This window comes from Aethalodelphis obliquidens, unplaced genomic scaffold (genome assembly GCF_003676395.1).
Source record: "Aethalodelphis obliquidens isolate GAN/ISIS:26980383/991018 unplaced genomic scaffold, ASM367639v1 scaffold53, whole genome shotgun sequence".
Taxonomy (NCBI): domain Eukaryota; kingdom Metazoa; phylum Chordata; class Mammalia; order Artiodactyla; family Delphinidae; genus Aethalodelphis; species Aethalodelphis obliquidens.
In genome coordinates, this window is record NW_020837997.1 from 2,110,072 (window position 1) to 2,123,984 (window position 13,913).

At 57.0% G+C, this 13,913-nt stretch overlaps 1 protein-coding gene across 14 annotated transcripts in view; it reads left to right on the plus strand.

The window, feature by feature from the left end:
- MYO9B (myosin IXB) overlaps positions 1–13,913 on the plus strand; it is a 91,037-nt gene that overhangs the window by 65,143 nt on the left and 11,981 nt on the right. For 11 of the 14 annotated variants that reach the window (XM_027084595.1, XM_027084591.1, XM_027084582.1 and 8 more), the window contains 11 exons: positions 909–1,022; positions 2,486–2,525; positions 3,607–3,729; positions 4,590–4,670; positions 6,489–6,599; positions 8,023–8,145; positions 9,153–9,302; positions 9,386–9,552; positions 10,233–11,114; positions 11,828–11,900; positions 12,049–12,170. In XM_027084595.1, the coding sequence (XP_026940396.1) occupies positions 909–1,022; positions 2,486–2,525; positions 3,607–3,729; positions 4,590–4,670; positions 6,489–6,599; positions 8,023–8,145; positions 9,153–9,302; positions 9,386–9,552; positions 10,233–11,114; positions 11,828–11,900; positions 12,049–12,170 (1,986 nt within the window). The remainder of the gene's footprint in view (positions 1–908; positions 1,023–2,485; positions 2,526–3,606; positions 3,730–4,589; positions 4,671–6,488; positions 6,600–8,022; positions 8,146–9,152; positions 9,303–9,385; positions 9,553–10,232; positions 11,115–11,827; positions 11,901–12,048; positions 12,171–13,913) is intronic. The other 3 variants (XM_027084590.1, XM_027084592.1, XM_027084593.1) reach the window with 1 other exon arrangement.

The following is a 13,913-nucleotide window of genomic DNA, read 5'->3' on the forward strand; positions in this document are numbered from 1 at the left end:
CATGTATTTAAAATAACTGGAATGAGGAATTTTTACAAAAGAGAGAAGGTCCCAGCTCATCCTGCAGCCATCGCCACCTCATTTCTAGAAGTTCTATCCAAAACATTTGTCATCTAGACGTTTTTCGCGAGCATTCAGTTTTTGTCTCTAAGCCATTCTCGTTCTCACACCTAAAATGTATGCTCAGCCCTGAACCCACGGCAACTGAACAAAAGAAAGCTAATAAGGTTGAATTTTGGGGGGTAAGGATCTTCAGTTAGGGTTTCTCACCCTTGGCACTCTGCTGGGTCACCCTGTGGTAGGGCCGTCCTGTGCACTGCAAGGAATTGAGAGGCATCCCTGGCCTCCACCCTCCAGATGCCAGTAGCGCCCCCTCCCCCAGTCAGGACAGCCAAGCATGGGGGATGGGGGGCAGGGGGCGGCATCACCCCAGGTTGATCCGTGTGTGAATTCCAATTTGTTCTTCCCAAGGCATTTCTTGAAGCCCACAAGGAGGCAGCCCACAGAACCATCAGGAGAAACCAATCTGCTGCTTCCCACAGAGACCTCCCCGGTCTTCTGTTTTCAGTAGCCCCTTGATACTTTTTACAGACTCCAAAAGGCTCTTAAACGTGAGGCCTTTTCCAGCGATCGGAGATGCCATGTTGCAAACTCTGTTCAGCCGGAAGTGGCCCCAGCCCCCTGCCTCCTGGGAGGGCGGAGCCTCCTTGGGGTGGGCTGCTGCTCCCGGCTGAAGCCCTCTTCTTGGTGCAGGAGGGAGTGGCGGCAGCGTTCAGGCTTCCCCCAGCTGCATGTTTTGGCTCCAGTGGCCTGAGGACGGTCCCGACCGTGCCAGGGACCCTGAGGTGGCGGGCCCGCTGCTCTAACTTGGTCTTCTCTCTATCACTGCACCCCTCCCCCCGACCCAGCGATTTGCATGACCAAATCATCAAGACCATCAAAGGATTGCCCTGGCAGGGTGACGACCCCCGTAGGCTTCTCCAGTCCCTCAGTCGGCTCCAGAAACCCCGCACCTTCATCCTGTGAGTCCCCCCTGAGGCTGTGGGCACCCCCCGCTCCCCCACAAGTGCAACGACCGCCTCCCCGCCCGGGCCCGGCCCACGTGGGCTTCCTGTAACCCTGAATCAGCCACTCTAAACGCTGCGCTGTCTTGTGGTTCTGTTCTCACACCAGCCGTCGCTAAGTGGTCCTCGTAATACTCCCTCCCTGGTGTCTGCACTGTGACCCAAATCCTTGCCAGCTCCCCAGTGCCCAGCACAGCTTCACAGGAATGCTCCCCCACGAAGCATCTGATTTTCTGCCCCCAAATGTGCAGAGCAAGGCTTGCTTCCCCTCGCCCCACCCCCGCCTTTGCCACCGTGAGCTTATAAAGAAGCCGTCAGAAGCAGGGTGTGCAATTTTGCGGGCCTCCGCGCATCCCGTGACCCTGCTTTGGGGGCGTGACGTGATACAAAGGGCCAGAAACCACACAGACTAGGTTTGGACCTTCCACTAACTCACTGCATGACCTGAGCGCTCTGAGCACTTGGCCTGTGTCTGCAAAGCAGGGGTGATGATTTTCGAACCCACATACCAGGTGGGCAGCAGCCTCAACCAATGGGCACAAGCAACCGCTCGGGGCTCAGGCCAGCAGAGAGCAAAGCTTGTGCCTGCCACGCAGCCTGTTTGCAAAGTCATTTTTATTATGCCTTATTCCACCCCACCGGGGTTAACATGAAACCTGACACACAGAGAACCTCACAGCCGAGCATCTTGCAAATCTGTGGGGAACCATTTCCTCAGTGGGTCTTAAAAACAGGCCAAGCTGCAATTTTTTTTTAAATCTTTCTCTCCTCTGCAAGTTTCCATAAAGTGTCTACAAGTGTAGGGTCATCCCCCCTCCCTCGGCCAAAAGATCAGCTTTCATTTTTAACCTTCTGCCAGTTCGAGTCCAAAGGCTCCCCTACCCAGGCCCCATCTCAGTTCTTTGCGAGACAGACCCCTGCCCTGCTGCCGGGGCGGGGGCGGAAGGGTCTCTGCGGACCGGCTTGATGTTTGCCAACGTGTAGCAAATAGAGCTGGGACACCTGGTAGGCGTCAGAGCCTCGCGGGATCCCCCGAAGCCCCATGTGGGGCATCCCACCATCGTCCTGTGAGATCCCAGCTCCCCCATAGCCAGCCCTGTGCTCTGCCCTGTAGATGACCAGCCGCCCCTTCTGCTCCCAGACCAAGTGGCCCCCAGACCAGGTGCTCCTGCCACCCCAGGGGCAGCCGCTGGCCTAGTGAGGCCGGTGTGCACAGTCACAGGAGCAACAGTCCCCCACACACGTGCAGGGGAGCCCACCAGGTCCCCGGCGAGGCGGCGGCCTCGTTGCACTTGTGCCTCTGGACTCTCTTCCTCTCTGTTCTCACTCCATCTAACCCGCAAGGTGTGGCTTGCTGAACTAACCCAGATCCAGACATCGTGTTCCTTCTGTTCACAAAACCATTTTTAATATTTTGACAGGAAAAGTAAAGGTATCAAACAAAAGCAGATCATTCCAAAGGTAAACACGTGCGACACCGTCTGACACTGCCTTCCTTGCAAGCGCCTGGTTCAAGTTTTTCTGGAAAACTGGGGTGGGGGGGGGTGGCGGGAGGTGACTTTTAACTTCTCAAGCTTCTTTGATTCCTTCCCTTTCCTATCATCTCCCCCTTCCCCTCTAGAAAACAGTGTCTCCTGTTGAAATGATACAGAGGTGTCTTTGTTTGGGTTTCCTAGAGGCAGGGTCTGTGATGGGGATCTCTGCACAAGTGGTGTTTAAGGGGGAGCTCCCAGGAGAAACCCGAAGCGGGGGGAGGGAGGGGGAAGCAGTCTGGGCAGGGTCAGGACTGAGCCAGGAGGTAGGCTCAGCCTGATCCCCCGGGGAGCCCAGGAGTGTTTACCACAGAGCTTATCTCGCCGAGAGGCGATGGGACCCTTCTGTCATATCCCCACATCAGGGGTCTTTAGCTGCGAGCCACCTCCAGAGGGTGGGATGGCTGCAGCACCTCGTGGGCGTCCAGGGAGAGGAGGCCCTTCAGCCAGGGTGGTCCTGTCAGGAAGGGGGCAGCTGGGCACCGCTGGCAGCCAAGACCCCAGCAGCCGGCCTTGGGTCAAGTGCACCCGGACGCTCTGTCTAGTCTCTACGTACAGCGTGCAGACAGAGAGTATAAGGCAACCCCTCAGTCTGGCCAACAGGTGGGACAGTGCTAGTCCCCCTCGTCAGCGACAGTAAGGGTTGGCCCATGAGGGAGGGCTGGCCGGATGAGCGCACGTGGAAACACGGGGTGCTTGGCATTCCTTGAGCTGCGAGGAAGGAAGCCAGCACTCTAGCTCTTGGCCTCTGGGCACTCGGGCCACAAGAGGCTGTAACCAGCCTGCCCGGAGGCAGCGCCATCCACAGGACACAGCCCAGGTTCAGTCCCCCTGTCACCGCCACCAGGCCCACCTGCCCCCACCCTGTCTCTGACAGCACAACCCCAAGACTGAGCCTCAGAGCTGCCACCTGGGAGGGGCATGGTTGTGGCTCCGGGGACGTCCGAGAGGTCTCCCAGTGCCCGCTGGGGCTTTGGGAGGGCAGGCCGGACCCTGTGTTTCTATCCTAGAACCTGCTGGACTCCAAATCCCTGAAACTCATCATCAGTATGACCCTGCACGACCGCACCACCAAGTCCCTGCTGCACCTGCACAAGAAGAAGAAGCCGCCCAGCATCAGCGCCCAGTTCCAGGTAGGTGGCCCAAGGGGGCAGGAGGCGGTGCTGAACTCAGCCTGACGCTCACGTGGCTGGGTCAAAACAAACCCAACACAGGCAGCCTACTGTTATCCCGGGGGCTCCTGACCTCGTCACAGCTTGGCATTTGGGGTTGGGTCATCCTCCGTGGTGGGGGCCGTCCTATGAGTTGTGGGACGCTCAGCAGCATCGCTAGCCTCCACCCACCAGATACCAGCAGCGCTGTCCAGTCACGACAACCAAGAAGTCTCCAGATCTTGCCAAATTCCCCTGGGGTAACAGAATCACCCTTGGTTGAGAACCACCAAGTTAAAAGAGTCATGAATCAGCATGTGAGTTGACGTGACCACCAAACTGTGTCCTTAGGTCATGTTTCCCTTTTTTACCTGGTTGCCAGGAAGCTCAGGGACACTTTCTTTCTTTTTTTCAGTGGGGTCCAATGGCCGCTGGCCCTTTTTTTTTTTTTTTTTTTTTTAATTACCCCATGTAGGAACTACCACAAATCCTTTTTGGAAGCAGCAGGCCAGAGACTAAAGCCACTGCATCCATGGTCCCTTCTGAGGCTGACCCGTGTTTTAAATCCCAGAGTCCATCTGGTTCCACCACCTTCCCCGCCCTGAGACAGAAGCAGGAGGGCCCTGGGAAGATGGTGGCTCTCAGCCATGGGGACCCCTCAGCTCCCTTGGGGGCTCCCCGGGGTAGCACAGCCTCTGGTCAGAATGTCACGCTGCAACCTCCCATGTCCCACATTAGCACGGATGCCCCGCTGCCGATACAGGCAGGTGACCTGGCTCCCCTCCCACCGAGGAGTGTGTCCTTGGGGGTCCCAGCTCAGCACCTTCCCCCTCTCTCCCCAGACATCCCTTAATAAGCTCCTGGAGGCGCTGGGGAAGGCAGAGCCCTTCTTCATCCGCTGCATCCGCTCCAACGCCGAGAAGGTGAGGGGCTCCCACGTCTCGGGGGCGGTGAAAGCCAAGCCGAGGTCTGGTGGCTCGGCAAGGGGTGTTCCTGTTGGGGGGGGCGGTGGGCGGTGCTGGGAGCGGGGAGGGCTGGTCAGGAGAGTCCTCAAGGAAGCAAGTGTCCACACAGGTTTCGGGAACTGTAGACGTGTGCTGCAGCCGGGGGTAGAGGGGGTCAGCAGGAGGCAGCAAGGGCAACCTGGTGACAAGCCAAGAATAGAGACGTCCTCTGGAACAGGGCGGGGCTCCAGAGAAAGTCTGTCCGAAGAGGGACAGGTCGGGGGTGCTCTTCAGATATATCCCAAAGGCAATCAGTGCAGAGAATGTGCTGGAAGGGAGAGGTTGAAGTCAGGCACCAGAGCCTGCCGCTCATCCTGAACTTTCTGGAAAGACAGAGCACCAGTGGGGGCCAACAGTGGCGGGCTCAGCCCTTGCAGCCAGGCTTCCTTCTCCCCAGGGGTCCACCGGCCACTCCATCCCCTCAGGGACTTTGCTGGAGGCCATTTGGGACCTGGGCTCCCTCCCAGGCACAAACCGATCTCTGAGCAAGTGCCTCCTGGCAACTCTGTTCACCCACGCTCTCTGTCTCTACTCTTCCTGTTTCCCTGCCTCTCCCCTGCTCCTGGGACGCTCTGCTAACGTCCAGAGCCCAGCTTGGCCCTGCCAGGTGCCACGGCTTTCCGTCCCCAGGCGAGGACCTGGACTCACTCTGTCTCCCCTCCCTTCCCATTCCTGGCCCCCCAGTGGCATCTCAGAGATTTCTGTCCCCCTTCCCCACCTTCCACCAGCAGCAGAATGAGGCCTGTCTTCTCCACCCATTCGGATTTTGCCTTAGCTTTGGGCAACTCGGGAAACGCTCCATCAGCACCTGCTTTGGACATGGGCCATGGCTGCAGATCATTCTTTGCTGTAGGGGGTGCTATGCTATGCTTTTTAGTGTATTGAGTAGAATCCCGTGTCTCCAAGAGCCCACCACATACCAGAAGCCCCCCCCCACCGCACCCAATCATGACATCCCTCCCCTCATGCCATTCCCTCTCCTCCATCCACTTAAAATAACCCCCACCAGCATGGAGTCCAGGCCCCTGAGCTCTGGGCTGGAAGCTCACTGATCCAGCCTTATTTCAGCCCCTCCTCCCCCTCACCCCCACCCCTCCATCAGCAAGCGTCTCTCTGCATCCCTGTCCACCCCTTGGCTTCCCCTTCCTCCTTCGGGCCTTCACCCAGCTGCTCCCTGCCCGCCCCCCCTGCCTGTCCTCTACTCAGCCCTCAGGACTCAGCCTAGGGTCCCCTCTCCTGTGACACCTCCCACGGGGGGCCCAGCTGTGTGTTCTGTCTGCCGAATCCCCACTACTCACCCTGATACGTGGCACAGGGTATGAGTTTAACAGGTTTGGAAAGGGGCCTTTAGGAAATAACTCTTTGCAGCAAATTCTCTTGAGTGAGGCAGTGAGAAGTGGCATCTGTCTCCCAGACAACAGGGAAGAGAGCAGATCAGATGGCCAAGTTTTCTAGAAGAGATGAATGCCTTAGGCATCACTGCTGAGTGGCCCCATGTCTTTATTCCCAAAAAAACGTCTGGAGCAAGGAAAAAAAAAAAAAACAGATCCTGCAGGTGCCCGCGCCTGCCAGGCTGGGGACATTCCCAGATCAGCCCCAGCCCACGGGTGTGCCCTGACTGCATCCGTATCTGGAGTCCCGAGGGATGGCAGTCACGTGGGAATAGACACCTCTTCCCAGGGATCGTGTCCCCAGCCACCTACAGGCATCTGCCCTGATTGCTCAATCCCGTTTCAGAAAGAGCTGTGTTTCGATGATGAGCTGGTGCTGCAGCAGCTGCGCTACACAGGCATGCTGGAGACCGTGCGGATCCGGAGGTCAGGCTACAGCGCCAAGTACACATTCCAGGTAGGATGCTCTCGTGCACATGCATGGCTGCCTGGGGTACTAGCCACCTCCAGAAAGAGCGCGTCTATGGAGCATGAGCCTGGCAGGTTACTTTCCATCAGGGTTTCTTCACGCTGGCTGGCACTGTTGGCATTTGTACCAGATCATTCTTTTCTCATGGTCGGGGACATAGTTAAACCAAGTGGGGAAGAGGGAACTGTACAAGCAGATCCCTGTGCAGCTCGGCCCTTTATTGAGCATCTTCTGTAATACACACTTTTATACCCAGCTCTTTCATTCTGTCAACCAGCAGCAAGGGGGCCCTGCTTCCTATTTTCCCAATATGGAAACTGAGGCCCAAGGAGGTGATGACTTCAGAGATGACTCCCTGGGCTTTCTAGAAACACAGAAGATCACCAGTAACCTCAAATTGGTGAAGACCAAATTACAGCAGTTTCTCAACCACGTCACCGTTGACACTTGGGGCTGGGTCATTCTCTGTGGTGAGGGCTGCCCTGTGCACCATTGGGTGTTGAGCAGCATCCCTGGCCTCCACCCGCAAGATGCCAGGAACACTATTCCCCTGAGTTCTGACAACCCAAGATGTCTCCATGTATCACTAAATGTCCCCAGGGGTCCACATGGCCCAGGTTGAGAACCCCTGGCTCACGCTGGGAGCTGGCAGCAGCTGTGTGGTGCTCGAGTGAGCACTGGGCCTGAAACCAGAGGTGGCATCACATGGTCCCCATTCAGGCTTTACCCTGGCCTCAGGCTTTTATGGCCTCAGGGACATGGCTTCATTGTGGCATGCCTCCCTTTTTCATCCACAGAATGGGAATATCATCTTTCTGATCCTACACAGATAGGAAAGGCAAATTACCGAAAAGGGAGAAAATGCTGGTGTGTCTCATTAATGCCTTCGCTCTTAAAAATTTGGCGTAATTGTTTACTTAAAAAGGGCATACCTTGGGACTTCCCTGGTGGTGCAGTGGTTAGGATGCTGCGCTTCCACTGCAGGAGGCACAGGTTCTATCCCTGGTTGGGGAACTAAGATCCCACATGCCGTGCAATGAGGCCAGAAAAGCGAGGGCAGTGTGGGGACATGCCTCCAGCTATGGTTCAGCCTTCTAATGAGCCAGACTGTGGGCCCCGCAAGAGCAGCTCCATCTCCTGGCTGCCCCCCAACAACGCCAGCACCCAGCAGGTCCTCAGTGGTCACTCACTGACTGACTGAAAGATCGGTGCTCTCTGTCTGCGACAGTCTTTCTTAAGCTTTAGACTGTTTCAGAAAGTCCAAGACTTTAGCTTTGTCAGTACTGTTCACATCAAACCAAGTTTTGCCTTCAGAAACTCGGCTTGACCAAAGAATTGCTGGAGCCCCGTCTTCTTGTCGGGTGGCAGAAACACTAACGCAGATTTTCCTTTCTCGGCCAAAATCACCCAGGATTTCACAGAGCAGTTCCAGGTACTCTTGCCCAAGAATGCCCAGCCCTGCAGGGAGGTTATCTCTGCCCTGCTGGAGAAGATGGACATAGACAAGAGGAGCTACCAAATCGGCAAGACCAAGGTCAGTGTTTGTACCCCTCAGGGTGGCTGCAAACTGTACCCCACCTTCTGCTACACACAGGGTCCTCCCATGGCCCAAGCCACTCACTGAAAAATAAGGGGCTGTGCTGAGGAAGTCCGTTTCTTGGGGCCCAGCACGTTATTTCTTCCTGGAAGGCAGAGGGGCAGACCTAAGGTGTGGGGCTCAGGCATCAGACCATCACACCATAGCACAGGATGTTCAGGAGCTAGTCAGTAACCTTTGTAATGTCTGGCAGCTCCCCAACAGGGCTCTACCAGATGTGACAAGTCTCCTCACAGTGCCCCAACGAGTTAATCATATAGAGTTACCATGTGGCCCAGCAATTCCGCTCCTAGGTATCAACCCAAAAGAACTGAAAATAGATGTGCAAACAAATCCTTGTACATGTATGTTCATAGTGGCACTAGTCACTTGCCAAAAGGTAGAAATAATTCATGTATCCATCAACAGATGATAGATAAACAAAACGTGGGCCATTCACTTAGTGGAGTATTATTCAGCCCTGATACACGCTTACGTGGATGAACCTTGAAAACATCATGCTGAGCAAAAGAAGTCAGACACAAAAAGGCCACAGATTGTGTGATCTCATTAATATGAAATGTCCAGAACATGTAAATCCATAGAGACAGAAAGCAGATTAGTGGTTGCCAGGGGCTGGGGGAGGGGGGTTAGGAAATGACTGCTGATGGGCACGGAGTTTCCCTTTGGGGTGATGGAAATGTTTCAGAGCTAGATCCAGGTGATGGCTGCACAATATTGTGAATGTACTAAATGCCACTGAATTGTTCACTTTAAATGGTTAATTTTATGTTCTGGGAATTCTATCTCAATATTTAAAAAAAAAAAAAAACTCCCCTTGGTCAGGTCAGGTCAGTCAGCACACCAGCTTGGTCTCACGTAATCCCAGGGTGGGCTGAGCAGACCTGTCGAGTACAGGGGTTCTGGAGGCCATGTTGACCCCTCCTGTGCCCACTCCCTGCTAGGTTTTCCTGAAGGAGACGGAGCGGCAGGCCCTGCAGGAGACACTGCACCGGGAGGTCGTGCGGAAGATCCTGCTCCTGCAGAGCTGGTTCCGGATGGTGCTGGAGCGCAGGCACTTCCTACAGATGAGGCGGGCGGCCGTCACCATCCAGGTCCCGAGGGGGCCCATGGGGCCGGGGGCGGGGGCGGCCGAGGTCTCGCCCTCCCAGCCCCTGAATGCCCCCTCCACTCTCAGGCCTGCTGGCGGTCCTACCGCGTCCGCCGGGCACTGGAGAGGACACAGGCAGCAGTGTACCTCCAGGCCGCGTGGAGGGGCTACCGGCAGCGGGCAGCCTACCAGCTCCAGAGACAGACCATCATCCGCCTGCAGAGCCTCTGCCGGGGGCACCTGCAGCGCAGGAGGTGAGCAGAATGGGACCAAGCCCCCCGCCCCCCACCCCCCAGAACATCCCACTCACCGAAGGGCTGCCTGAGACACCGTCTGGCCAGTGGAGCTGTCTGGACACAGGGAGGCTGAGGAGGGGCTGGCAGGCATCTAGCCATCTGGGCACACAGGACCCCAGAGGGACGCTCCAGGGCTGGTAGGTGGCACCTACTGGCAAAACCCCAGGTCACCACTGGCGGTACTCAGTCTCTGCCAGGGACCCCCGCACCACCACTACACCTGTCCACCCCAGGCAGGTTGGCAGAGCACCTGGATTCAGAGCTGGAGGGTTCAGGTCACCAGGACCAGCCATCAGGGGGCTCCCCTCACCCCCGCTCACACACGAAGCCTGGGAATCCACCAGGACAGGGACCCCAAAGGAATTCAGAGGGTTCTGAACAGATCCCTCCCACAACAGACCTGATAAAGGTTCCCCTGAACCAGCCAGGCAGAGGTGGCCATGACAACAAGAGGCCATTCCGTGTCTCCCCCTTCCCTGACTGAGGAGGTTCTGCCTTTCCAGAAGCATCTCTGAGGGCCAGGGTCTCGCCACATGCCACCTGGCCCCCCACCCCTGCACCTGCAGGTAGAAAAGGGGTCCCCAACGCCCTGGGTGGATTTGTTCCTGAAAGCACCCCCTTCACTTTCCCCCCACCAGCTTCAGCCAGATGGTGGCAGAGAAGCAGAAGGCTGCAGAGAAGGAGAGGGAAGCCCAGCGAGCCGCCAAACAGGAAACAGCAGAGACCGGGCCGGGCTGGGCAGCTGGGCAGGAGCCCTCGCAGGGCCCAGAACCATCCAAGGACGGCGAGCATTTGGAGCTGGAGCCCGAGGCGTGGCCCAGTGACGGGTCCCCCGTGGAGAGCTCCCAACAGGAGAAGGCGCCCCCAGCCCAGAAAAACGCAGCCGAAAGTCACGAGAAAGTGCCCAGCAGCCGGGAGAAGCGCGAGTCACGCCGGCAGAGGGGGCTGGAGCACGTGAAGCTCCAGAACAAGCACATCCAGTCCTGTAAGGAAGAGCACGCCCTCAGAGAACCTTCTGGAAGGGCCGTCCCAGAGCCACAAGAGAGCCTCGCAGAAGACAGAAGGGAGGACAGAGAAGATGAAAGCCCTCGGGACGTGAGGACGGACACAGGGCTGGCTCCTCCTGAAAAGCAGCCCGAGGAGCCCCCGCAGCCCACGCCGGGCAGCCTGGTCTCAGCTGAAGCCCAGGGCGGGAGCCCCAGGCCCGGCCACGTGGAACGACCCACCAGCCTGGCCCTGGACAGCAGGGTCGGCGTGCCGGCCCCCGGTGCCACCCCGGAGACTCCCAAGGACAAGAGCAAGCTGGGGGTTGGCCCGAGGGCCCAGGACAGGCCCGAGAGCCCAGGAGGCTCCACCCAGATTCAGCGGTACAGGGACCCAGACGCCGAGCGGCTGGCCAGCGCCGTGGAGCTGTGGCGGGGCAAGAAGCTGATGACCGCTGGCCCCAGCACCGTGCTGAGCCAGTCCCTGGACCTCAGCGAGCGGCACCGGGCCGAGGCGGTCGCCCTCACGCCCACAAAGTAAGCCCTGTACCCTCGTTTCTCCAAGGGCTGGGGTGGGCGGGCAGGGTCGGGGGTTACATAGACAAAGCCTGGAGCAGGACCGGGGCAGCATCACGCATCCCAGAAACGCGTGAGGCTCTGTGTCTGAGAGCTGACACCAGGTGGGTGGGAGCCCCAAGGAAGAAGGGCCCAGGGGGTGCGGAAAGGCTCGGGGAAGACGAGGCACCTTCCGGGGACCCTGAAGCCCCTGTCCAAATGAGCCCAGTTCACACAGAAAGCCTGCTTGTGGAAAGTGGTCCCTTGGGTTGAGGTCCCCCCCTCCCCAGCCTGCCTGGACCTCAGTTTCCCATCAACAGTGGGACTGATTACACGCACCCAGAGGCTGAAAGAGCAGCTCTCGACACACCTGGACCCCAGTTGGCTAAATATCGGTGACTCCGAATCACCAGCCCCTTGTCCCAGAGGGCTGCCTGTCCAAAGGAATAAAGAGATGGAGGAAGATGCAGGCCTTTTGCTAGGACAGGCTTTCTCAGCCTTGGCACAGTGGACCCCTGGGGCCGTCTCGATCTCTGTGGTGGGGGCCGTCCTGGGCACGGTGGGGGGCAGAACAGCATCCCTGGTTTCCGCCCACCAGATGCCTGTAGCACTACCCTCTCCCTCTCAGTCATGGCAACCCCAAATGTCTCCTACTCACCCTTGTCAGTAAAAGCCACATTTCTGTGATCTCGCAGGGAGAGGCGCATTTCCTTATCCACGAGCGACGTCTCCAGGCTCCTCTCGTCCCCGTCCCAGACCAAGACTCAGGTAAAGCTTTAGGCGGCAGCTCTCACCCCTGAGGGTCCAAGCACCACCAGAAGGGAACGGTGGGTAGAATGCATGGTGGCACCGGGACCCACACCTTCCCTCCGGAGAGGGCGCCTGCCTTTGCTTACCCAGCCCCCCTCCCCTACAGCCTTCTGCAGAAACCATGGACGGGGAGCCCAGCACGAAGAAGCTGGCCATCCAGAAGAAGAAGTCGGGTGACACATCCTTGGGGACAGATGCTGGGCTGTCCCCAGGCTCCGTCGATTCTAAGTAAGTGTGGGGTTTTGGGGTGTGGGCTCAGGCCACCAGAGGACACCCAGGGTGTCCAGGTCCTCCAGTCCCAGAGTAGTCTGATCTCCTAAGCTGATCACACTTTTCTCACTTTTTTTTTTTTTGGCCACACGGCTTGAAGGATCTTAGTTCCCTGACCAGGATTGAACCTGGGCCCTGGCAGTGAAAGCACAGAGTCCTAACCACTGAACCACCAGGAAATTCCCATAAGCCGATTGCACTTATATGAAGCTGTTTTGGGGAGACGTTCGCTTAGCAGTTCCGTGAGGAGAAACACATGCGGAGCTCGGGTTGTGGCCACATTGGGGTGAAGTGATTCCCACTGAAACCTAGAGCCAGTGTGGGTCACCTCCTCTGAGGCCACAGACAGACAGTGTCCATTTGGCTGTTTATGGAATGAGAACCAGCTCCCAGCTTCTCCATCCCCACATCCGGGAACCCCTCCTTGGTCCTTAGATAGCAAAAACTGGGCCAAGGCTCTGTCCCCAGAAAGCCTCTGCCACAGTGCTCTGTTCACAGAGCAGAGAGGTTGGGCCCTGGGACGGGGGAGCTTTGACCCAAACTCAGGACGGGAGCCTGAGGACGGTGAGGAACGGGCTGCAGTGGGAGGAGAGAGCCCCCTACTTTCAGGAGACCCCACCACCACAACAAAGTACCACAAACAGGGTGTCTTCAAACAATAGGAGTTTACTCTCTTGTGGTTCTGGAGGCCGGAAGTGTGAAATCAAGGTGTGGGCAGGGCCGTGTCTCCCTCCAAAGGATCTCGGGGAGGGTCCTTCCTTGCCTCTTCCAGCTTCTGGGGGCTCCAGGCATTCCTTGGCTTGTGGCTGCATCACCCCCCCTCCAATCTCAGCCTGTGTCTTCACATGACATTCGTCTCTCCCCTGTGTCTTCTCTTTTTCTGTCTCTTATAAAGACACTTGTCATCGGCTTTAGAGCGCATCTGGGTAATCCAGGATGACTCAGAATCTTGAGATCCTTCGTTTAGTGTCCTAGTCCATTCGGGCTACTGTAACAAAACACCGCAGACTGACCTGGAGGCTGGCAGTCCAAGATCCAGGTGCCGGCAGATTTGATATCTGATTCATAGACACCTTCTTCTTGCTGGGTCCTCACATGGCGGAAGTGGTGAGGGAGCTCTCTGGGGTCTCTCATGAGGGCATGAATCCCATTCATGATGGCTCCACCCTCGTGACCTAATCAGCTCCCAAAGGCCCCACCTCCCGACACCATCACACTGAGAGTTAGGCTTCAACATACAGATATGGGGGGACACATATTCAGTCCATAGCATTTAGTCACATCTGCAAAGACCATTTTCCCAGATAAGATCATGCTTATAGGCCCTGAGTGTTAGCACATGGACATACCTTTTGGGTGGAGCCACCATTCACCCCATCACATGCCCAGTATCCATAGTACATGATTTGCTATTTATTCTTTGAGGTTTTTTTCCCCTAACCTTGTGCCTATAAAAGAATCTTGGGGGAGGGGACGGGGGGGTAATTTTTTTTTTTAATGTGAAAATGGGGTCACGCTGTGACATCTGCTCAGCATCTCGCTCTTTTGCCCGACTCCCCTGTCAGTTCACACAGATCAACCGTATTTTTAGTGGCATCCCCTTCCAATGATAACCAAGACAAGGGCTATTTCTCATGACAGTAAGTGGACCCTTGTTTTGGCCTCACATCTGCCTTCATTTCCTGAGGCTTAAGCGGAATT